The 23,019-nt window shown below is 50.7% G+C and overlaps 1 protein-coding gene and 1 long non-coding RNA gene across 10 annotated transcripts; one reads left to right on the top strand and one right to left on the bottom strand.

Moving 5' to 3' along the window:
* Window positions 1–1,392: 1,392 nt before the first annotated feature.
* CAPG (capping actin protein, gelsolin like) lies at window positions 1,393–16,328 on the bottom strand. 6 transcript variants are annotated; one of them, XM_049857218.1, is made up of 10 exons: window positions 16,254–16,328; window positions 7,862–7,897; window positions 7,517–7,689; window positions 7,263–7,417; window positions 6,896–7,063; window positions 5,452–5,601; window positions 4,979–5,071; window positions 4,328–4,460; window positions 2,165–2,253; window positions 1,393–1,567 (listed from the first exon to the last, which is right to left on the bottom strand). In XM_049857218.1, the coding sequence occupies exons 2-10, from the start codon at window positions 7,882–7,884 to the stop codon at window positions 1,502–1,504; spliced, it is 1,050 nt and encodes a 349-aa protein (XP_049713175.1). In that variant the 5' UTR covers window positions 7,885–7,897; window positions 16,254–16,328; the 3' UTR covers window positions 1,393–1,501. The 6 variants fall into 6 exon arrangements, with proteins under 6 accessions (XP_049713175.1, XP_049713180.1, XP_049713176.1 ...); XM_049857223.1 differs by lacking the exon at window positions 16,254–16,328 and adding an exon at window positions 15,961–15,971; XM_049857219.1 differs by lacking the exon at window positions 16,254–16,328 and adding an exon at window positions 14,137–14,188.
* Window positions 15,967–22,673, top strand: LOC126060863 (uncharacterized). 4 transcript variants are annotated; one of them, XR_007513662.1, is made up of 4 exons: window positions 15,967–16,310; window positions 16,581–18,146; window positions 19,124–20,088; window positions 22,493–22,673. It is a non-coding gene; the product is annotated as an uncharacterized LOC126060863 (long non-coding RNA). The 4 variants fall into 4 exon arrangements; XR_007513663.1 differs by lacking the exon at window positions 22,493–22,673 and having other exon boundaries at window positions 16,581–16,662; window positions 17,885–18,146; window positions 19,124–22,170; XR_007513661.1 differs by lacking the exon at window positions 22,493–22,673 and having other exon boundaries at window positions 19,124–22,170.
* The last annotated feature ends 346 nt before the right edge of the window (window positions 22,674–23,019 follow it).

Genomic DNA, 23,019 nt, shown 5'->3' with positions numbered 1-23,019 from the left:
GGGGCAGGAGAGCTCATTTTTCTGGGCTTCTTGGCACAAATTCAACAAGATGAATTTGATCAGGAATTTTGTTTGGATGGAAGAACCCAGGGTATCAGAGCTCAGGAGATTTTAGGACCCAGGGTTGGGAGTGACAGGGGTAAGGGTGGGTCAGGGCAGCTGCAGCCCTGCCAGGCCTCAGGGACACTTGTCCAGACTCACACAGACTCACACCTTGGTCTTGCCCTGAGCCATGTCATCCAGTATGGGACAGACCTCTTTTCGGCTACTCCATTCTCACCCCAATGTAGCTGTCTGTTCTCCTGGAGGAGTCCAGGGGTGGTACAAACAGTTAACAGACTTGGGCTGCTACCCAAAAGGTTAGAGGTTCAAATCCAACCAGAGGCACCTCAGAAGAAAGGCCTGAAAGTCTACTTCAGAAAAACCAGCCATTCAGAACCTTATGGACCACAGTTCTACTCTGACACAGGTGGGGTCACCATGGGTTGGAGTTGAGTACACAGCACTGCAGCTTCTTTTTTTTAATTGTCCTTGGTATTCCAGCCACTGCTCAATTATACACGAGAATGAACTGAGGCCTAGACAAGGAAAAAGAACCTTGTCCAAGATCAAGCAGGCAGGGTGGGAACCAGAACCCAGGGCTCCTGACTCCCAGGCACTGCTCTTCCCACAGCCTCACGTTGGCCCTGGGCATATCACATGCACAACAATGCAATAGGCCATGACGTTACCAGCCAGGTTTCCGTACAGCAGTGAGAAGCTGTACTCTGTTCACTAGGGCATCTGCAATCTGCCTCACAGCGGTTCATTAGGGCATCTCGGGAAATACTGGCTTAATTTGATATGCATCCCAAGCCCGTTGCCACAACCTGCTCCCAGTCAGGAGTGTGCGACTGAACTGAACCTCCAGGTGAAAGCGATCCTGGGGCCTGGAGCTCTGCCTCCTCCCTATTGGGTTCACAGCAGAGCCTGCCTGGCACTCCTGGCTCCTCTGCCTCGGTCATGCAAAGCCAAGTCTGGCCCCAGAGGAGGCCCGGCCCCTCGAAGCTGTGGAGTTGTCATCTGTGTGCCACTCTGTCCCCGGCACAGCCATGAGCTGGGTGAACAGGTGGGGGCAGTGAGAACTGACCCAGGCCGTGTGGGCCAGGTAGGTCCCGGGTGGTGCAAATGGTTTGCAGTCAACTACTAACCTGAAGGTTGACAGTTCCAACCCTCCCAGTGAACCACAAAAGAAAGGCCTGGCAGTATGCCTCCATTAAGATCACAGTCAAGAAAACCCTATGTGGCAGCTGAACCTATAACACACGGGGCCGCGATGAATCAGAATCGACTCAGCAGAAACAGGTTTGGTATGGCACAGCATGGCGTGCAGTGCATACACAGAGCCAGGGAAAGCATTCGCGTCCTTTATTGAACATCTGCAGGGTGCACATCCACACTGACCATTCGTCAGAGCGGGAGCAAAGCAGGCAAGAAGTGAGGGGCAGAGAGATGCAGGCTCTCATTTCCAGTCTTTGAAGAATTGCTTGAAGATGGGACTCTCGCGGCCCTGAGGCAGAATCTCCACCTGCGGGGACAGTGAGGGAGAGGTCCAGCTCCCAGGGTTGCCACCTCTGCCTCCACCAGGGAGGACAGAGTGGGTTGGAGACATGCAGGAGGTTTTTGGGCGCTGGGCCTGAGCCCACACGCAGTCCAGACCAGGGCCACTCCTCCAGAGAAGCCCAGAAACAGGAAACCAGATTACAGGGATTCGGGATAAAACAACAGATTGCCTCAGAGATGTGGCTTCTCAGTGTGGATAAATGCCACCAGTGATAGATGAGTCTCATCAGCACCTCTGGGAGTAGCTTGTCAAGCTGGTGCTGGGGCTCAAGGGGCGGAACTGGCCAGGGACAATGGCCCAGAGAAGGAACACAAGCTGTCCAGAGGCACACCCACTCTCAGGGCTCCTAGGAGGTGCTGCTGCCCAATGTCCTCTTAGAAAATAACATGTCGTCTTAAATTTTGAAGAGTGGAGAAGGGCTTTCCCCCTGGATGGGTCTGGTAGGGAGGCTGGAGTGTGCCTGACTGTGCCCAAGGCTGTTCTGCTCTTCTTGTCTGCCTGGGGGCAGCAGGCCACAGGAAGAGCCCAGGAGGAGGTTGGGGGCACAGGGTGTCTCCATACCTGAGTGTTTGGGGCATACTGCATGCGGGAGATGAAGCCCTCGGCCACTTGGAGAGCCGCCTGCCGCTCCTTCTCGTTAGCTTTTCGCCCTGGATCACAAGAAGGAGATTTTTTTTTACAAGGGCAGAAATTCTCTCTAGCTCCCATCCCATTTTCTCGGGGAAATTTAAGGCGACAGCTAGAAACATTTAAAAAGTTGGACCAACTTTTTAAAAGTTAAATGGACCAGAAGGTCCCAAGAATGCTGAGGAGTTCCTTGGAGGTGTGAAGTCAGCCCCTGAGACTTCTCCCAACTTGGCAGCCCCAAAGCTAGAAGAAAATGTGTCTTCTCACCTTTCTCGCCGTCTAATCATCAAAACCTGCAGCTCCAACCAGCGCTCCAGGGAGAGGCATGGGTATGCCCCCTGGCATCCAACTCTTAAGGCCAGGGGTCCCCCCAGTAGGACTCCTTGCTTCTTGAGACTGTCAACTGTCCTCTTACCAAGCCTTTTTTGTAAAGCAAAATAGGACGAGGGGATGCAATTTCTGATAGAGATGAGCTTACTTCATAATGGCAGAAAGTCTGCATAGGCCTAACAACGGTGCTAACGCAAAGACTGTACAAACCACTTCCACACGGTATCCATTCATTTCTGCAGGCCGTCCCCTTAACACAAAGTGTGCCCTAGCTTGAGGCATTATTCCATGAAAACAAAGCTGTACATTTGGTTGACTTTCCAGCCAGGCTATAAAAATATCTGATAACTACAATATATCTGAGATTAATATGCTGTATCCCTCCTCTCTGAACTGACTGGCTGTACCCCTGCCCTTGAGAGACTTCTCTTCCCAGCCTCCCAAGCTTCCTGTTTCTCCTCTTGTCTCTCTTTCCATAATGGTTTGTCTCTGCTTGGTGTTAAGCGAGCTTCCAGAGGCCGGCCCGGGAACCCTGGCGTGCCTGGCATTGGTTCCACGGGAAATGAACCCTGTCCTGGGAGAAGACAGCTCCAGGAGGACCATTCTCTCTCTTCCCACTCCTTCACTCTTAGAATCCCGGCCATGCTGCTGGCTGCTCCAGGCTCTTCCCTTTTGCCTATATTTCTGCGGTTATCAGGGGCTAATAGTGCTAACTAAGAAGCTCTGATAGTGCAGTGGTTAAGCGCTCCGCTGGTAACTGAAATGTTGGTGGTTTGAACCCACCCAGGTACTCTGCAGGACAAAGACCTGGTGATGTGCTCCTGCAAAGATTACAGCCTAGAAACCCCTGTGGGGCAGTTCTACTCTGTCACATGGGTTGCTGAGCTGAGATATAGTCAGTAGCTCCCAACAACAACAGCGCTAGTACCTAGCAGCAGCTAACGCTAATATCTGGCAGCAGCTAACGCTAATCCCTGGCCTGGCCGCAGCTAAGGTTAACACAGCAAACTACTTCTCCATCTCCCTGATCAGGCTGGGAATGTCTCTCAGCCTCAACTGACCCCCCGAATATTTATTGAGCAAATGCTATTTTGCCAAGAACACTGGAGACAAGGTGGTTCTTGCTTTCAAGAATTTATAATCTGTGCAGGACACAAGCCATGCTAAAGAAAAGACAGCCATAGCAAAGTAACAGGAAGCTCCAGGTATCATGGAGAGACTCAGCTTTGTTTCAACCTTCCTAAACAGTCAGACGAGCCCAACAGGCTTCTGCCCAAGTCTTTCTACTTCCAGCTGATATTATCTCTTGGAAAAACAAGTTCTACACGTTCCCATCCACTGCATAAAGTAATTTTTTTTATCTCTCTAGCACACCGCAAGGCAGAATCTCAGGATCAGGGGTTCCAGCAACCCCCATAACCTAGGAATTCACTAGAAAGGTGGTTCTCAAAGGGTGGCCCCTGGACCAGCAGCATCAGCATCACCTGGGACTCCATTAGAAATGCAAATTCTCAGTCCCCGCCCCAGACCTAGTGAATCAGAATCCCTGGGGGTGGGGGTTTTAACAGGCCCTCAGGCCTGCAATTCTGATCCCTGTCAAGGTTTCAGAACCACTGCCTAGGACTCAGGGAGTGGGAACAGCAAAGCGAAGACCCTCAGTCAGAAGCACCCAGGCTCCCTGAGGTTGTCTCTGGAAAGCAGTCAGGCAGCCTGCTGAGTCACAGCAGCTGAAGGGGTCTCGGGCTGGAGTGCAGAGGCCACACGTACCCTTCCAGATGTAGATCTTGCCACAGAGCCCGTTGTCCAGCACGAAGCAGTCGTCAGATATGAGTAGCTCAAGGGGAAAGGGGCTAGAATCCGCCACCTTGGTCAGGTTCATCTGTCCAGTGGCATCAGAGACCTGGGGGAGAAAGGGTGGTGCCAGATACCACCTTCCTCCCCCAGCACACCTCAGCCCTAGGAGCAGGCCACCTGTCCCTCCCCAGCTCCCTCCCACTCTGCCATCCCTCTGGAGCCTTCCCTGGCCCTCCCCACCACCCCAGGCTCTGAGGAAAAGACAGAGGGACAGAGAGGAAAGCACTGAGGAAGCCCCCACCCTTCACATCAGCCTAAATCGCTGGAGCACAGGGGCCAAAATCCATTTTGAAATCAGGCAGATTTCAAATTACAGATAAATACAAACAATGCAAAAAAAAAAAAAGTAAAGCTCAACGCTGGCTTCAAACCTCCCTTCTCCAAGGATAGGCTGGCAGAAGTGGCCTTTCTCCACTGAGGAGGGCCTGACATCCACTCTCTGCCCTGTCCCTCTCACTTCCAGCTCTGGATCAACCTCCCTGGTTCCCACCCGACCTTCCTGCTGCTTTCCTCCTCTCACTTCAGCCCCCCATGCACCCCCAGTCGCTCTGAGCAGGCTCCCACCTTATACAGAGCCGCGGCCTGGGCGTTTGTCCGGTCAGCTGTGAGGTCTTCCTCGGGGTTGCCCTCCTTCAGCGAGGGTTTGGGGCCCAGGACCTGCAGGGGCCAGGGCAGGCCAGGTTTACAGGGACTCCTGGGCACCTGCCCCAGACCTTCTCAACCCATCATGCCCAGGGCCACTGCCTCTGGTGGGACAAACTGTCCTGCACCAGGACACCCAGCAGAGGTGAGCAGGTCTGAGTCCAGCCCACTGCACTAGCCATGTTGCTCGTCCTCAAGGCTGCACCTACCCAGAGCAGACACCTTATTCTCAATCACACAAAGGCACCCTGTGGGCCAGCCACAGCCCTCATTAGTACCCCAGACCCCTCCTGCCACCCTCCACCAGCCACCCTCATGCCCCCCAGATGATCACCACCTCTCTTGGCCATTTCCAAGCAGAGGCTCCCAGCCGCCCACCCCAACGTCCCCTCCACCTGGATCATCTCAGCAGGCTCCTCCCCATCAGTGACAATCTCCACCTGGGCCTTGCCCTGCCGTTCACTGTCCCGAATGGCCAGGGCCAAGTCGCGCGCCTTGTTGCGCTCCAGGATGTTGGACTTGCCACCACACCAGGCAAAGATGGTCTAGAGGGAAGCGGGGAGGCCAGTCAGAGCAGCTGCCTGTGCCCTGACCCCCGTGGCAGTGACGGGGCAGACAGCTCGTAGGAAGTGTCTCTACTTCTCACTCTCCTCTTATAAGAGCTGTCTGCTAAGGCAGGACCATCGAGGAGGCAGAAGCAGGCCCAGAGGTCTCCCTGAGAATGGCCATAACCATACTCTCTTCCAATGGCTTTGCCCAACCCCCACCTCCCTACTGTTTACTTTTCTCCACTTCACTTATCGCCATCCGATTTCTACTCCATCTCTCCTGACTAGAAAGTACGCTTCACTAGGGCATGAAGTTTTTGTTTTATGTTGTTTTGTTCACTGCTTTATGCTGAGTGCTAAGGTAGAGCCCCGCTCCTATATAGACACAAAAGTAAATATTTACCAAAAGAACCAATGGGTGAAGGCCAGCCTTAAGCACCTGGCTCACACCCCTTCCCATACCCTCTGCGGGGCAAAAAGCCTCAAGCCTCCTGAAGTGAAGAGATCTGCTCGCTGCCTCCACCCAAGCTTCTAATCTACCTGACAAACAGTTCCTGGGTTGACTTCTTGCCCAGAACCTTCAGCACCACAAGGCGCGGTCTGAACTCCCCAGGCAGACATTCGATCTCCTCATGACCTAGGTCTCACCCCCCTCCACAATTTTCTTTCCAACAGCTCCTGTTCCCACCCTGGGTCACAGTCAAACTAGACCCTTCACTGCTGTCTCCATCCATATCCTTGCCCTTCCCCACCTCTGCCTCAGCTCACCTCTTCCCTTTGCCTGGAATGACACTTCCCCTCCACAAACATCTCCTCAAAGGGCACTTTCCTGGGACAACTGGCTTCAGCTCAAGCTTGAGGGTCCCTATTTCCAAGCTCATGGCCACTGCCTCCCATTAAGCCCTCATCACATCCTGCCATGGGTTATGACAGGTGACAGATGCAGGGGAAGCTTCTTGGGGACAGGGACTTTTCTATCCAGCATTGTGGTCCAGTGCTAGCTCAGAGGGCATCACAGAGCCACTGAATGAACAGATGAGTGAGTAAATGAATGAATGGTCTGGCAGACAGCTGACTTCTGAGCTACAAAGGCTTCCAGGAGGAGGAGGGAGTAAGCTCCAGTGTTGGAGGGGATGACGAGAAGCGACAGGGAGGCTGACTCCTATCCTTACAAATAAAGGGATGTTTTCTGACATTCTCAGCTTCCTTCCCTCTCTCCTGGCTCCTGGTTCCCCCTCCCTTTAAAGGACGGTGCCCATACAGAGTGCTCAGTCCAGTCCGGCCCACCCACCTGGCCCAGGTCCAGGATGAAGCAGTCCCCGGTGTTGAAGCTGTCCCAACTCAGCGCCCGCTCTGTGGCACGGATGTTCTTCTTCCCCTTCACCTGGTAGAGTTTCTTGATGGCTGCTGGGGTGGCCCCTGGGGAGGTCTTGTGAAATGCTGACTCCACACCTCCTTCCTGCAGCCCAGACAGCTGGCCTGAGTGAGCTGATGGGAGGCCTGCCCCCCCCCCATATCCCATCCCATAAAGAGACAGTCGGAGAGGCGGGGACCCAGCCCTGAGGGCACCCAGGCCTCCTGCAGAGCGAGAACCAGCTAGGAGGGGGGCTGACTCTGTGGGGTACCACACGGTGGGGGTGCCGGGAGTGGACTCTGACCTGGTACTTGAGGCCACGTGGGAAGTAGCTCATGAAGAGGTCAGACTCATTGCCCTGCACCTCGCGGTGCTGCACAGGCCGCTCCCCGAGCAAGGTGTTGAGGTGCACAGCCAGCACTGCGCAGGCCCCCTGCTCATCCCGGGACGACTGCTGGCCTGGGACAGTGGGGAGACAGCAGGGAAAGCCCCGTGAGACCATGCTAGTCCTGGCCCTGCCCAGGCCCGGCCCCCACCACGTTACCCCAACTCCCTTACCTATCCACAGATGCAGGTGAGAGAGCTCTTCTGGACCATTGTGCAGCACTAGGTAGGAGTCTCCCGAGAAGAAGACACCCTGGTTCTCTGGTGCTACGGGCATGGGCTTCAGCTTCTCCACCCGCCACACATGCAGGCCAGGATTCCGCACAGAGGCTGGGAATGGGGAGCCACTGCGGGAAGGGAGAGAGTTGGCAGTGGCCAGGGCCCAAGACAAGTGGGACTAAGCCCAGAGACCTGGGCAGGCCTGGGATCTGGGACCTAGGCATGGAGACACCAGTGAGGGGGGGCAACCCTGGAAGTAAGGAAGGGGAAGGGGTGACGGAAGATGGGCACACAGCTTACCTCTGGGGGATGGGTGTGTACATGTTATTTCTGGATCTGGAAAGACAGAAGAAGCCATTATTTTTACAAATATCATGACAACCACCCCTTGCACTGGTCTGAGAAGGCTCTCCCAGGTGGCTAAGTGCTTTCATATTCGTCAACCATTTCATCTCCAGCAGCTGAGGGGGAATTGTCCCTGGCTCCATTACTCAGGCAAAGAAACCAAGACACAGAGAGTCTAAATCCAAGGTTATACAGCTAGTAAGTGGCTACCTGAATCCAGGCCTCTGACCCCTGCGCTGTTATCTTCCCTCTGCTGTGACCTCTCAGCTATGCTCCTCTCTGCTTCTAGATCCCTAACGCTGGGCATTGTCCAAGGCTAGAACACAGCTCTCTAAGCAATAACCGCTTATATTAGAAAAGTCTAAAATCAATTATTTAAGTTTCTGCCGTTAAAAAAAAAAAAAACTAGCAAAAGAAAAGCAAATTAAATCCAAAGTAATCAGAAGGAAAGAAATAATAAATAAGAGCAGAAGTTAGTAAATAGAAACAAAAAAAAAAAAAGATAAAATCAATGAAGCTTGAGAAGACACAATTTCCAATACAGGAATGAGAGCAGGGAGATCACTACAGATACTACAGATATTTGAAAAAATAAAGGGAACATTACAAAAAATGTTATGCCAATACATTTGACAACTTGGATGAAATGGACAAATTGTTTGAAAGATACAAACTATGAATGCTCACTCAAGAAGAAATAGATTACCTGAATAGTCCTATATCTCATATCTATAAAGAAATAGAATTTGTAGTTAAATTCCCTCCTACAAAAAAAAAAAAAAAAATCCAAGCCCAGATTGCTTCACTGGTAAATTCTATCAAAAATTTAAGGAAGACGTACTACTAATTCCACATAAACTCTTCCTAATTCATCCTACACTGCCAGCACTATGTTGATACCAAAACCAGATAAATACAAAAAAAGAAAACAATAGGCCACTGTTCCTCAACAGCATAGACACAAAAAATATTAATAAAAGTTTAGCAAATGGAATCTAACAATATATAAAAATGATAGCCAAATGGAGTTCATGTACAGTTGGTTTAAACCTGAAAAGCAATCAATATACTCCACCTCATTAACAGACAAAAATATACATATTTTTTATTTGGAGCCCTGGTGGCCCAGGGATCAACTACTAACTGAAAGGTCGGTGGTTCGGTAGTACAAAAGCACCAGGGGCTCTGCAGGAGAAAGATGTGGCAGTCTGCTTCCGTAGAGATTTACAGCCTTGGAAACCCTATGGCGTTCCTATGAGTCAAAATGGACTCAACGGCAGTGGGTTTGGTTTTTTGATTGGTTATCAACCCGTTGTCGTTGAGTCCATTCCGACTCATAGCGACCCTACAGGACAGAGTAGAACTGCCCCGTAGAGTTTCCAAGGAGCTCCTGGTAAATTTGAACTGCCGACCTTTAGGTTAGCAGCTGTACCACTTAACCACTACACCACCAGGGTTTCCATACATATATATGTATATATATACTCGGCGGCACTGGGTCTGGTTTGTTTTTATATATCTATCTATATATCTATCTATATATATCTATATCTATATATATATATGTGTTGGGTTTTTCTGGGTATAGATATGTATGTATATATATGTATATATAGTATGCATATATGTACATGCACGTATGTATGCATGTGTGTGTGTGTGTATATATATATGATCAGTAGTTGCAGAAAAAGCATTTAACAAATTCTACAACCCTTCTTGATAAAAACTCTGAGCAAACTAGCAACAGAAAGGGAACTTCCTTCCTTAAGCTGATAAAAGCCACCTACAAAAACGCCCTGCAGCTAACGTTATACTTAATGGCTCCTCTAATTGTAAACTCCCTTCCCAGGAGATTTCACCCATACCGAGGAATCAGCTATCACAGTCTGTCTGCTTAGCTCCACGGTGGGAGCAATCTTTTTTGTGCAAAAGTTATTCAGAAAAAAAAAAAACCCTGAAGGCAAGCATTTTTAAACAAATGTTATCTTTTTTAAAAAATTCAGAAAATGCAGTAACTCACTTTTGTATATGTTTACATCACTAGTGGGTTTCTTTTTTTTTTTTTGGCTTAAAATGAGGAGACCCCATATCAGCAAGTGCTACAATACAGTTTGTGCTGTGCATCTGAACAGTTCGCGTAAGGTGCAGGAGGCAGGGATTGGGGAATCTGATGGTGATGAGGCCATTTGGCACCATGAGGGCATTCTTAAGGGCTGGGGAAGCAGGAGGAAAGAACCAACAATTTGGGAGGAGTGCGTGGGGCAGCAGAGAGTGTTGAGACTCAACAGGAAACACAAAAGCAGCCCTGGGAGTGCACAGTTCAGCGCTTGGTTGGTAACCTAAAAGTTGGCAGTTCAAACCCACCCAGCCACTCTGCGCAGGGAAAAAGACCTGTTTTACTCTGTCACATGGACTCACTAAGAGTTGAAAATCGACTTGACGGCACCTAAATTTTTTTTTATTAATAACAGGGAACAAAAGAGGGGGAGGTCATGGAAAAATGCCATGTGAATGACAACTTTTTTCTTTTCCATTCCCAACCTACCAAACAGTGGAAGGCATTTTTTGGCACTACACGGGGGTGGGGGAGGGTAGTAAGGGGAAGGGCTGGAGGAGGGAAACTCTAATGTCCCTCCATCCCACAGCAGGTCACATGCTGTGCCCACATCCCCAGCAACCAGCAGCCCAGCCCACGACTCAGGTCTGAAGTGAGGAAGCAGCCACCGCAGCTCAAGCTGAGTGAGAGACGGAGTGAACGAGAGAACCAATTTGTCAGCCTTAATATTTTTCATTCTGTATAACGGAAGTGAGAGCTCAGGACATGACTCAAAACTAGGTATTCCACACGCAGAGGCCAAGCCCCACTGCAATTCTGCTGGAAGGGTTTGGCGTTCTGCTCCTTCATCGCTCAGGCTCTCCACTCTGGCTGTCCAGGGACCTTGTCAAAAATGTAGGGGCCTATGCCCAAGCCTTGAGATTTCCCTCTGCAGGTCTGGAGTAGGGCCTGGCTATCTGTTTTTGGAACATATGTTCCAGGTGATTATGATGTTACCAGTGGAGGGTCTCATGCTTGCCTGCACCATTAGAATCATCTCGGGGGCTTTTAAAAATCCCAATGCCCAGGCTACATCCCAGGCCAGACTCTCCAGGCTGGAGCCTGGACACCCATGTATGCAAAGCTCCAGATGGAACACTCCCCCAGGGCTGACTCCCTCCTGCCCCATCAGGCCCCTGGCCCTCAGCCTTCTGTTCCAGGTTCTCCAGGCGAAGGGTCCATCCTGAGGTCTTACCTTTTATTCTCCCCATTCCAAAACAACACACTGCCGTTGAGTCCATTCCGACTCGGAGACCCTGTAGGACAGAGTAGAACTGCCCCATAGGGTTTCCAAAGCCATAAATCTTTAGGGAAGCAGACTGCCGTATCTTTCTCCCACAGAGTGGCTAGTGAGTTCGAACTGCCAAACCTTTCAGTTAACAGCCGAGAGCTTTAATCACTACGCCACCAGAGCTCCCTAAGGCCACAGCCGGGGCGGATTAACCAGTAAGCAAGGTACACATGGGCTTACATTAAGCAAAGTACGCACAGGATTATTTGTGTTTATTTACTAATCTGTAGTGCACAATTTCACTACAGATTAGTAAGTAAGCACAAGTAAGCCCGTGCGTACCTTGCTTCTTGGGTGGTCCAGCCCTGGCAGCAGCTCTTGGAGCTTCCTCAGTGCCCACCTCCACTGCATGTTCATCCAGGCCCTGCCATCCCTCCAGATCCACAGTAAGCCCAGCTGTCCACAGAGTCCCGCGGGGCCTCGCCTTCTCTGGGAGGTTCCCCCGCCCTCTCCCTGGGGGTTCACACTTCAGCCCTGCTCACAGGATGTCTCCTAGCATGACCTGACTGCTTCCTGTCTGAGCTGGACCTTAAGCTCCTCAAGTGGGGGACACACCTGGTACTTCTGTACTCCTTACGCAGCCCACAGAGAGCCTATTACATTTTACTCAAGGTCAGTCTGGGGGTGAGGCATTGTGCAGGAAGAGGGCAGTGGGGGGACACCAAGATGAAGAAGAGCCTGTGCCCTCGTGGTCTAGCCAGAGAGGGGTGAAGTAGAGGCCATTTCACCCAGTGGACCTCAGACAAACTTCTCATAGGAGGGGGATGCCACAGGCAGCATCAGAAGAAGCTTGAGTGCTTATCAGGTCCCTGGGTGGCACAAATGGCTTGCTCTCAGCTACTAACCGAAGGGTTAGCAGTTCAAACCCACCCAGCGGCACCACGGAAGAAAGGCCTGGCAATCTGATTCTGTAAAGATTATAGCCAAGAAAACCCCACAGAGCTCAGTCCTACTCTGTAACACATGGGTCGCCATAAGTAGGAACTGACTAGACAGCAACGGGTTTAGTGATTTTCTAGTCCTCCTTTGTATCTGCCTCCCAGCACATACCCATACACACAAATCCATAGCATCCCTCACCATCCCCTCCTTGAACACCTCTGGTGATGGGGAACTCACCACGACATGGCAGCCTTGCAATACCTCTGTTAAAGCCTTTCCTTTTTCCCACTCTGCCGAGGTACAGTGAGTTACGGGCCTGCCTTTCTCCCCTACCAGACTTACTATCAGGGCCTTTTGCCCAGGATGGTATCTTGTCTCTCTGGGTCCAGCTGGAACCCCATAATGTGCTTGCTCCCTGCAGAAGCTCAAAGATGGTGTTCGATTAACGGGGCTTGTTGGGTTCCAGCAATTATTCCATCAGGCAAGCCCTGAGGGATAGCACAGGATTTCAACAGGCTGGGACAGGCGGGGGCAGCCCCGAGGCAGGAAGCAGGGGGTAAGGATCCAGTCAGGCTGTCATGGGGCTAGGGGGTTGGGGGGCTAGCATAGGGATAGGCATGCTCTGCTGGCTGTCCCACAGGCCCCTCCCCGCCCAGGAACAAGGACACACTGGGGGCCCAGGGGGAGGAGGGTCTCGCTGTTGTGCGTACCTTTAAGGCAATGCTAGACAGCTATCAGGAATACAGAAGTCCTGGGGAGCCTGGGTACCAGGGTTATCTTTGCCCTCCTTGAACCCTGATTCCATGGACCCCAACAGGTCCCTTCACCTCAAAGTTCCTGTTTACCCCTGGGTGTGAAATGAAGTGCCTACCCCTCTACCCCAGAAGGGGTGGGGGTAGGTGTCAACACTAGAAACTACCCCAGATGCTCCCACGCTGGGACGTGGACACTCTCGGGAGCCTGCCCAGACGCCAGGTTTGCAGACTCCTCAGCTGCGCTCTTTCCCCTGACACCAACAAGTGCTAACCAAAAGGTTAGCAACTGGAGCCCACTCAACGGCGCCACAAAAGAAAGGCCTGGCAATGTGCTTCTGTAGAGATTACAGCAAGGGAACCCCAGGGAGCTCAGTCCTACCACCACGTACCACTTTCGCCTCCCTCTCTACCCCACTCCCGATGGCAGACAGCGGGCCAGAGCCTCAGCCGGATTCTTCTGAAATGGCAAAATAATTGACTATGCCAGTGTGTTTGAGTTCAAATGGCTAGGCCTGCCCCACTCCAGCCCCAAACCTGCCCAGCCCAACCGGTATCAAAAGAGTACCTAGAGCCTGGCAAAGGCCTTGACTGTCAGGACGGTGGCTAGGAGATACCTTCCCGGCACAATGTGGTTTCCAGAAATGTGGGTCCCTGTTTCCAGACCCTGGCAGCCAGCCCTTGCCTGCCACCCAAGAGAGTCCCAGACACCATCCCCACCCCTCCTCTGTCCCCAGGGCCCACGTCTCCCTCAACCCCCCTCCCACTTTCACCTTTAACAGCTCTTCCTTCCACTTCAGCTTTTCAAGCCTCTGTCTCTCAGTCTGGCCACACCCCAGCTCCTCACTCACCTCTCACTTCTCCTGGGCTGTCCCACCCCTCTGCCCCACCCCTGGGCTCTGTCCACAGCCTGTGAGGAGGCAATGTCCCCCAAGAGAGGTGGGTGGACAGTCCTTGAAGGGCAGGGCAGTCGCTGATGGAGGAGACAGCAGACACTGAGGGCCAGGTACTGGGTGCTATCAGGCTGGGAACGTGAGGACAACTCAGAGCAGCAGGCCTCTCAGAGGGACACACAGGGAGGCAGCTGGTGCACCCCAACCCCGGGCCCCACCGTGGCCTCAGCCTGATGCAGGCAGCAGTCAAAGAGGCCTGGCCTCCAGGCCAGGGACCAGGGAGGAAAGCCAGCCTGGCCACATTCCCCACTCACCAGCCTCCTGGGCAAGCATGTCTGCACAGCCCAGCAGTCACTGGGTTAGTCACATTTCCTGCTGGGTGGGGTAACTGACTCCGAACCAACTTTTCTTCCTTCCCCTAACATGTTCTCCTTGCTCTGAATGCCTACATTTGATTTTTTTTTAAAAAAAAAAAGCTTGGTTCTGAGGGAATGGCAGAGGCCCCAGAAACATCTTTGCTGTCTCCTGCAGACACCAGAGGCTGCTCAGGTCTACCCCTGCCTGCACAGCCTCTCATTCACCAGGTGTCTACTGTCACACAGGCATGCCAGGGACAGCAGGAAAAACAAGTGTGGTTCTGGCTCAACCAAGGGGCAGACGCCTGGCCCACATCACCGTCACAGGACACTAGCTAGTCTGATCCTGAGGCCCCAACAGCAGAAGTGACTTGCCCAAGGTCACAAAGGGAGTGAGGCACCAGGAGCAAGTGAACCACCCAGCCATGCAGCCATACACGCATGGCTCCTCTGCCCAGGACCCTGGCCTCAAGTCCTGGACACAGGCCTGCCCTGGCCCAGGTGTTAGGCTTCAGGTCAAGGTCCCATCCACAGGGCAGCAGTGGTGGAGGCAATGAAGCAAAACCCAAAACAAGCCTTACCAATCGGCCAACTTCCAAACCAAACGTCATTATTTAACTGTGCAAGGAAAGCTTGAAGAAAAAGACAAGAAGTCAAAGGTCCTCCCCCAAAGGACATGGCCTGAAGTTGGCATCCAAGTGTCTCCACAGCCAAACTACCTGCCTTAGAAACAGGGTGATCTGGGTTGGAATTCCAGCAGGGTTTGGTCTCCAGGAGAACTAGAGGCTGGGCAGATAATCTGGTAGAGTGGAAAGAGTTGGACGGTTTGGCCATCTACTAGCTGTGTTTCATCAGGCAAGCGATTTCACCTTCTGGAGCCTTCCTGTGCCCAATCTGTGAAATGGGCATAAAGATAACTGCGAGGATTACACATCCTATAATTAAGCACTGGTGGCACAGACAGTTAAGCGCTTGGCTGCTAACAAAAAGTTCGGTGGTTCAAACCCATCCAGCAGCTCCATGGGAGAAAGGCCTGGCAATCTGCTTCCATAAAGATCACAGCCAAGAAAATCCTATGGAGCAGTTCTACTCTGTAACACACGGGTCGCTATGAGTTGAAAAGGACTCAGGCAACTAACAACAATAAAAACCAACGAGTTGCCATGGAGTCGTTTCCTACTCGTAGGGATCCTACAGGACAAAGTAGAACTGCCCCATAGGGTTTCCAAGGAGTGGGTGGCAGATTCAAACCACTGAACTTTTGGTTAGCAGCCATGCTCTTATCCACTCACTGCAGCAGCAAGGATGCAACAGATGCTCAATAAACACAGAACTTCTTCTCTTCCCTGAAGTTTGCCGTTCACCCCAACAGTGAAACTTTCCTAGGGGACTGCAGTAAATATGCGCAGCGTTTGGAAAACGAGTGCCCTGCCTCCTCCCCCAGCTCATAGTTTAGCGGCAGGAAGTGGAAATTTAAACCACAGACTCCCTCTCCCCCAGCCAAGCGGACCCTGAGTGGCTCTTGGGTTCCAGACTCTGGGCACCAACTGAGGGGACAAGGATGAATGGGGGTTACTGTTCTCCGCGCCTGAGCCTGGCCAGGCGAAAGGTGGCCGCAATCACCACAGAAAAAAAGAGGGGGAGGTGTGCAAATTAACAGTGAAACAAAGGAGCTGGCAACTCACTCTCGGAGTCTCAAGCAGCCTTGCAACTCAAACAATGTGCAATCTAATGACATTACCTGCTAAGGAGACCCTAAAACTTATCTTTTAGGAAACTCACATTTTTTTCCCCTCCGGCCCGCCCCCGCAACAGGATTACTTAGCCTTTGTCCCAAATGGAGTAAAATAAAGCATTTCTTCCCCTATCGCTAGCGCGGAGCCGCCCTCTCCCTCCCCTCCTTGCAGGAAATGAGATGTGATTAGACACGCGAGGGCTCCCAAAAAGCCGCCTCCGCGTGGGGGGAGGAGAGCGGGGCAACCCCTTGAGGAGGCGGCACCTGGCCAGCTGCGCCCCTCCGACCCCAGAGGGGTAGCCCAGGCACACCGGTGATCAGACCCCAATGTGCTACTTGCCTTCGAGCTCGCGCCCTGTTCCGGAGGGTGTCAGCGGTCTCTCCCCAGTCTCCAGGGGTGAGTGGGAGAGGCCGCCCTGGGTGAGTCAGAGGGAGGGGCCGGCTGGGGGCGCAGCGGAGCCAGCCCCTCGGAATTAGCCCTCCAAACCCTCGTGGCTTAGTGGTTAAGAGCTGCAGCTGCTAAACAAAAGGTCGGCAGTTCGATTCCACCAGCCGCTCCTTGGAAACCCTATGGGGCAGTTCTTCTCTGTCCTATAGGGTCAGTACGAGTCGGAATCGACTTAACGACAATAGGTTTGGGTTTTTTTGTTTGTTTTTTTATTTTTAGGGAGACCTGGGACCCAAAAGGGACGTACAGTTGGAGCTGGACACGGAAACCCTGGTGGCGTAGTGGCTAAGTGCTACGGCTGGTGAGCAGTTCAAATCCACCAGGCACTCCTTGGAAACTCTATGGGGCAGTTCTACGCTGTCCTATAAAGTCGCTGTGAGTCGGAATGGACCCCGTGGCAATGGGTTTGAAGGGCGGACGCACGCCTCAGTCAGGAGCCCTGGTGGCGCAGGGGTTAAGAGCGCCGCTGTTAACCAAAAGGCCATTGGTTCCTAATCCACCAGCTGCTCCTTGGAAACCCTGTGGGGCAGTTCTGCTCTGTCCTATGGGGTTGCTATAGGGTTGCTATGAATTGGAATCGACTTGATAGTAACGGGTTTGGTTTTTTGGTTTGGCCTCAATCATAGGCACCTTAGTGGTTCAGTGGTTAAAGCACTTGGCCGCTAATCAAAAGGTTGGGGATTTGAACCTACCAGCTGCTTGCAAGAGAAAGACGTGGCAGTCTGCTTTCATAAAGGTTTGTTGTTGTTGTTGTTGTTAGGTGCCGTGGAGTCGATTCTGACTCATAGCAACCCCTATGTACAACAGAACAAAACACTGCCTGGCCCTGTGCCATCCTCACAATCATTGCTCTGTTTAAGCCCATTATTGTAGCCACTGTGTCAGTCCATCCTGTTGGTTGAGGGTCTTCCTCTTTTTCACTGACCCTCTACCAAATATGATGTCCTTCTCCAGAGATTGGTCCCTCCTGATAACATGTCCAAAGTACATAAAGATTTACAACCTTGGAAAACCCGTGGGGCAGTTCTACTCTGTCCTGTAGGGTCACTGTGAGTCAGAATCGACTCAAGAGCCACAGGTTTCGTTGGCCTCAATCACGCTACTTACAGCTAGTGACCTCGAGCATCTCTGTGATTTAAAGGTGTTATCCAGTCCCTACACTTACCAGGTAACTCAGACATCATTATTATTCTCACTTAATAGATGAAGAGGAAGCCCTGGTGGCATAGGGGTTAAGAGCTACAGCTGTAACCAAAAGGTCAGCAATTCGAAGCCACCAGGCACTCCTTGGAAACCCTACTGGGGCAGTTCTACTCTGTCCTATAGGGTTGCTATGAGTTGGAATCGACTCGACAGCAGTGGTCCAATAGGTGAAGAAGTCTTAGGGAATGCTCAGAGGGTAAGCAACTTCCCCAGGGTCTTGTTGCTAGTTCAGTGGCAGAACCAGGATTCTAACCCAGGCTGGTCTGGCTTCAAAGTCAATACTAGACCTCTAATGCCTCACCCTCCTCTTCTTCATTCAGTGAAAAACATGTCAGCCAGTGTCTGCACTAGGCATCCAGGCCTCCCCAGCACCTCAGCCAACTGTCCTGGAAGAGTGTGGGCCAGGAAATGGTTCACACTTTCTTCTGGGCTCCTGTATGGGGACAGCTATGAGAAGTTGACAGGGGGCATCAGGACCAGGGTATGGGCCCATGACAGAGTGGTAAGAGGCCTTTTTTCTTTCTTGCGAAGCAACTTGGACAATCTCACCCAACACAGGTTCCTCTGAGGCTCACTGACGAGGTAAGGAAAGTAGTTCAAACCCTGGCTCTATCCCTTTACTTCTGGGCAACCCTAGCCACCCCATTCCACTGAGGAATCCTTAAAAACAACCCTTCCTCCACTTGGCCACCCTCCTCTGACCAACTCTTGTCACCCATCAAACTCAGCTTAAATATCGCACCTCTAAAATTTAAATATCCCTTCCTGACTCCCACCTCAGTGCTCTCCTGGAGCTATGGGCATCAAGGCCCCTGGGCCAGCCGGTCCTACTGCCCCCATGGGAAAACTTTCAGCTATACCCTCTTAACAAGGGTGGATTTGTACCCAGGTGCAACCTAATCAGCCCCTGGCCTGCTTCCAGACAGCAGGGTCTTGACAAGACCCTACTAGACATGGTCCTCCCAGAACATTCTTCTTTGTTTTAACATTTTTTTTTAGGTAAAATTTATGTGCAATGCACAAATCCTAAGTGCATAGTTCAGTGAGTTTTAACAGATGCAAATACTCACACATGTCTAAAAAAAAAAAAACACATGTCTAGCATATGCAAAAACCCACACCCTTATCAAGACATAAAACACTTCCACCACCCCAGAAAGTTCCAGCGCCACAGTGTTTTCATCTGCCACATGCCAGCCCCTCCCACCACAATGCTAGCTCCCCCAGCCCAAGGACTATATAAGGTCATCCATGTAATCTCAGCACCTAGCAGGTAATAGATACTCAAAAAAGAGTTGGCTGAATGAATTAACAGATTAGAGAGCAAAATCTTCACATTCTAGAACTGCCAGAGGTTCTCTGCTGCCTTAGGAAAGTTACTTGTTTTCTAAGTCACAGGTTTTTCCCCTATGAAGGGAGGAGAATAACCCAACCCTCCTCCCTCAGGGGATTGTGAGGGCCCAAGGAGACGATATACTGGAAGCTCTTTGAAAACGAAGGAAGGCCTAGACACATGCGAGATGCTAATAACGTTAGTGTCAATAAACTCCTACTTCTAGGATGACACCAGGCTGAAACTACGAGAGGGAGGAACTGCACACTGACTTCCAGGCTTGGCTGCTTAGCTCTGGCCAAGGTGTGGGGCTGCCAAAGGTGGCAGCTTCCTGCTTCTATATCCGTGGACCTAGGTTATGGGCTGATCTCTACATCTAAGAATTTCCTGAAATTGCCAAGTGACTTCCTGTGCTGGCTTCTAACTACTTTGCCCTGTGGTCCTCTTTGGGCCTCACTTTCCCCATCTATAAAATGGAGACTAGACTGTCAGTTTGTCATACTGTAGTGGCTTGTGTGTTGCTGTGATGCTGGAAGCTATGCCACACATATTTCAAATACCAGCAGGGTCACCCATGGTGGACAGGTTTTAACAGAGCTTCCAGACTAAGACAGACTAGGAAGAAGGACCTGGTGATCTACTGCCAAGAATCAGCCAATGAAAACCTTATGATCGCAACAGAACAATATCTGACTTGCTTGCTTTGGACATGTCATCAGGAGGGATCAATCGCTGGAGAAGGACATCATGTTTGGTGAAGTAGAGGGCCAGTGAGGGTGAGGAAGAGACCCTTGGTGAGCTGGATTGGCATAATAATCGCAATCATGGACTTGAAAATGCCAGCAATTGCGAGGATGACGCAGGACCAGGCAACGTTTTGTTCTGCTGTACCTAAGATCACTGTGAGTCGGAGTCAACTCTCGGCAACTGTCTATCTAGACTAGGACGGTCCCATCTGACTACTTTGACTCTGTCCTGAGGTGCAGCTTGGGCTGAGCTGTTGTGTTTCCTCAGCCTGGGTGTCTGAGAGGGGTCTGTCACAATATCTAAAAATTTCAACCTTAAAATTCCCTACAATATTCCTCTGAAGAAGGATTTTGAACTGCAAATGAATTTTTCTAGGCCATTTCACAGTGTCTGAGGAATGGACTGGAGCCCCAGTGACACAGGGGTTAAGCTGCTAACCAAAAGGTCGGTAGTTTGAATCCACCAGTCACTCCTTGGGAACCCTATGGGGCAGTTCTACTCTGTCCTATAGCGTCGCTATGGGTCAGAATCCAACTGACTCAAAGGCAACGGTTTTGTTTCATTTTTTTAGGAATGGCCAGAGTTCTGGATGGCCATATTTTCTGCATGAAACTCCAGATTCAGAAAGTTTTGTGTTTTAATCACTGCTGGGTGTTCAGAGGCCACCTGGATAGTGACACCCTGGAGTTCCTTTGTGACCCCTTGGGAAAGTGGGAGAGTCTAGTACAACTTGAGGGGGGCGCTGGGGAGGCGCCCTGGTGGAACACTGCAGCGGTGGGGAAGGGAGGGGTGATGGGGCAGAGGAGCTGACCCCCAGAAGGACACAAGAGGACAGCCAGGGTCACGCAGGGTCAACTGTAAGGTCTTAATAACAACTAATATTCACTGTCTACCACCAGGTACTGTCCTTTACCTGATTTTCTCATTTAATCTTCCCACATATTCTCTGGTAGCGCAGTGGTTAAGCTGCTAACCGAAAGATCAAGTTCAAACCCACCTGCCACTCCAAGAAAGAAAAGACCTGACGATTTGCTCATATAAAGATTACAGCCTAGGAAACCCTATGGGGCAGTTAGTTCTACCCTGTCCTTTAGGGTCACTAGGAGTCAGAATCAATATGACAGCGCACAACAACAACAGACTCTCTAATGTGGACCCACTGCTGTCAATTCTGACTCATAGAGACCCTATAGGACAGAGTAGAACTGTCCCATAGGGTTTCCAAGGCTGTAAGTCTTTATGGAAGCAGACAGCTAAATCTTTCTCCTGAGAAGAGTCTATCTGGTGGATTCAAACCACTGACCTTTTGGTTTGTAGCCAAACACTTAACCACTGTGACACCAGGGGTCCTTTTCTCTCTAAGGTAGATCCTCTTATTATCCTCATCTTACTGATGGGGAAACTGAGGCAAAATGAGGTCAAAGTAACTTTCTCCAGGACACACTTACTAAGTGGCAGAGGATATGCTTGGACCCACGTGGGGGATTCCATGCCTCCTTCCTGGCCACCTTCCACACTGCCTCCTGAGGTGTAGCTGGCCTGAGACAAGTGCCCTTCTCCCGCCAGGCCCTTCTGTCCCCTCCTGCCTGATGCCATGCAGACCCGAGGCCCACTCTGCTCTCAGCGTGGAATACCAGTGCCTGCTGTGAGCTCCTCCACAGGCAAGGAGCTACCGCTGCTCACCCTCGTGCACCTTGCCTTGAAAAAAAAGTTATTTAGAAATATTTGTAGACTCTTAAGGAGTTGCAAAAATAGTACAGAGATACTGATGCATATTACACATGGATGAGCCTTGGAAACCTTATGCTAAGTGAGAGAAGCCAGTCACAAAAGACCACATATTGTATGATTCCATTTATATGAAATGCCCAGAACAGGCAGATTTATAGAGACAGAAAGTAGATTAATAATTGCTTTGGGCTGGAAGGGATGGGGGCGGGGGCCTGGAGTGTAACTGGTAATGGGTACAGGTCTCTTTCTGAGGTGATAAAAATGTTCTGGAAATTGTTGTGATGGTTACACAACTCTGTATACTAAAAGCCACTGAATTGTATACTTTCAATGGATGATTGTATGGTAAGTGAATTATATCTCAGTAAAGCTGTCCAAAAACAAAACAGCTCCTAACCATTGAGAGGTTGAAAAAAAAAAATAGTACAGAGAGGTCCCATGTATCTATCACCCACTTCCCCCTCACGGGGACATCTTACATTACTGTAGTATGCTATCAAAAACCTTCCCTCTTTATCCCCAAGACTTTGGCCCTAAGACACCCTTCTGACCTGGAACTGAAGCCATTCCTCGAGACCATCATCCAGCCAAACAACAGTCAAGCCCGTAAATTAAACAATAACACCCAAGAGGAACGGGCTCCTTAGAACAATCAATTATACTAGATCAAAAGGACAACATTTGCCCAAAAGCAAAGATGAGAAGGCAGGAAAGGGTAGAATATTAGAAGAAAAGGAAACGGGGAACCCAGGGTGGAAATGGGGAGAGTATTGACACATTGTGGGGAATGAAGCCAAGGCCATGAATCACCTTAGGTACAAACTGTCAAATGGGAATCTAATTTGCTCTGTAAATGCTCACCTAATGCACAATTTAAAAAAAGATTACAGCCTTGGACATGCTCTGTGGCAGTTGTACTCTGTCCTGTAGGGTCGCTATGAGTCAAAATCAACTCTACTGCAACAGTTTATGCCCATCAAGAGGTGAAGTCTGTTTTCTCTCCCGTTAAATCATAGCTGTCTTTGAGACTTGCTTTGACCAATAGAAGACAATGGAAGTGGCACTGCAAGTTCTGGAGCCTGGGCCTCAACAAATCTTGCATCTTCTGCTTTCTCAGGCTTGAACGCTGTCCCAAGACTGCCACGTAAGAAAGTTAGTCTAGCCTACTGGAGGATGAGCAGTCACGTGAAGAACCCAGACGCCCCAACCAACAGCCAACACCAACTGCCAGCTAAATGCAACCACATGACTGAGCCCAGGTAAACCAGCAGAGGAGCCATCCAGCCAAGCCACAGAATCAGGAGAAATAACTTTTTCACATTAAAAAAAAAAAAAACCTTCCCTTTTTAAGTGTGGCTCCTGAAGGCTCAGAGCCTTTCATTTGCTCTGCTTGGAGGTCAGATGCTGATAACAGCCCCTCACCAGAGCCCTGGGCTTTACATTTTACAACACACACACACACACTTAACCCTGTTTATTTGATCCTCACTCAGATCAACCCTGTGGTCCAGGGTCACCTCATTCCTTGTTTTTTTGTTTTTGTTTTGTTTTGTTGGTCACAAGAGTCTTTGTCCCTGGGCTTCCTCTGTAGGGTTGACAGACTGAAATTTTATTTGGGAACCCTGTAAGGTAATTAACCAAAAT

This window comes from Elephas maximus, chromosome 17 (assembly GCF_024166365.1).
Source record: "Elephas maximus indicus isolate mEleMax1 chromosome 17, mEleMax1 primary haplotype, whole genome shotgun sequence".
Taxonomy (NCBI): domain Eukaryota; kingdom Metazoa; phylum Chordata; class Mammalia; order Proboscidea; family Elephantidae; genus Elephas; species Elephas maximus.
The sequence above is the reverse complement of the archived record's forward strand: the minus strand, read 5'-3'. Positions and strand labels throughout refer to the sequence as shown.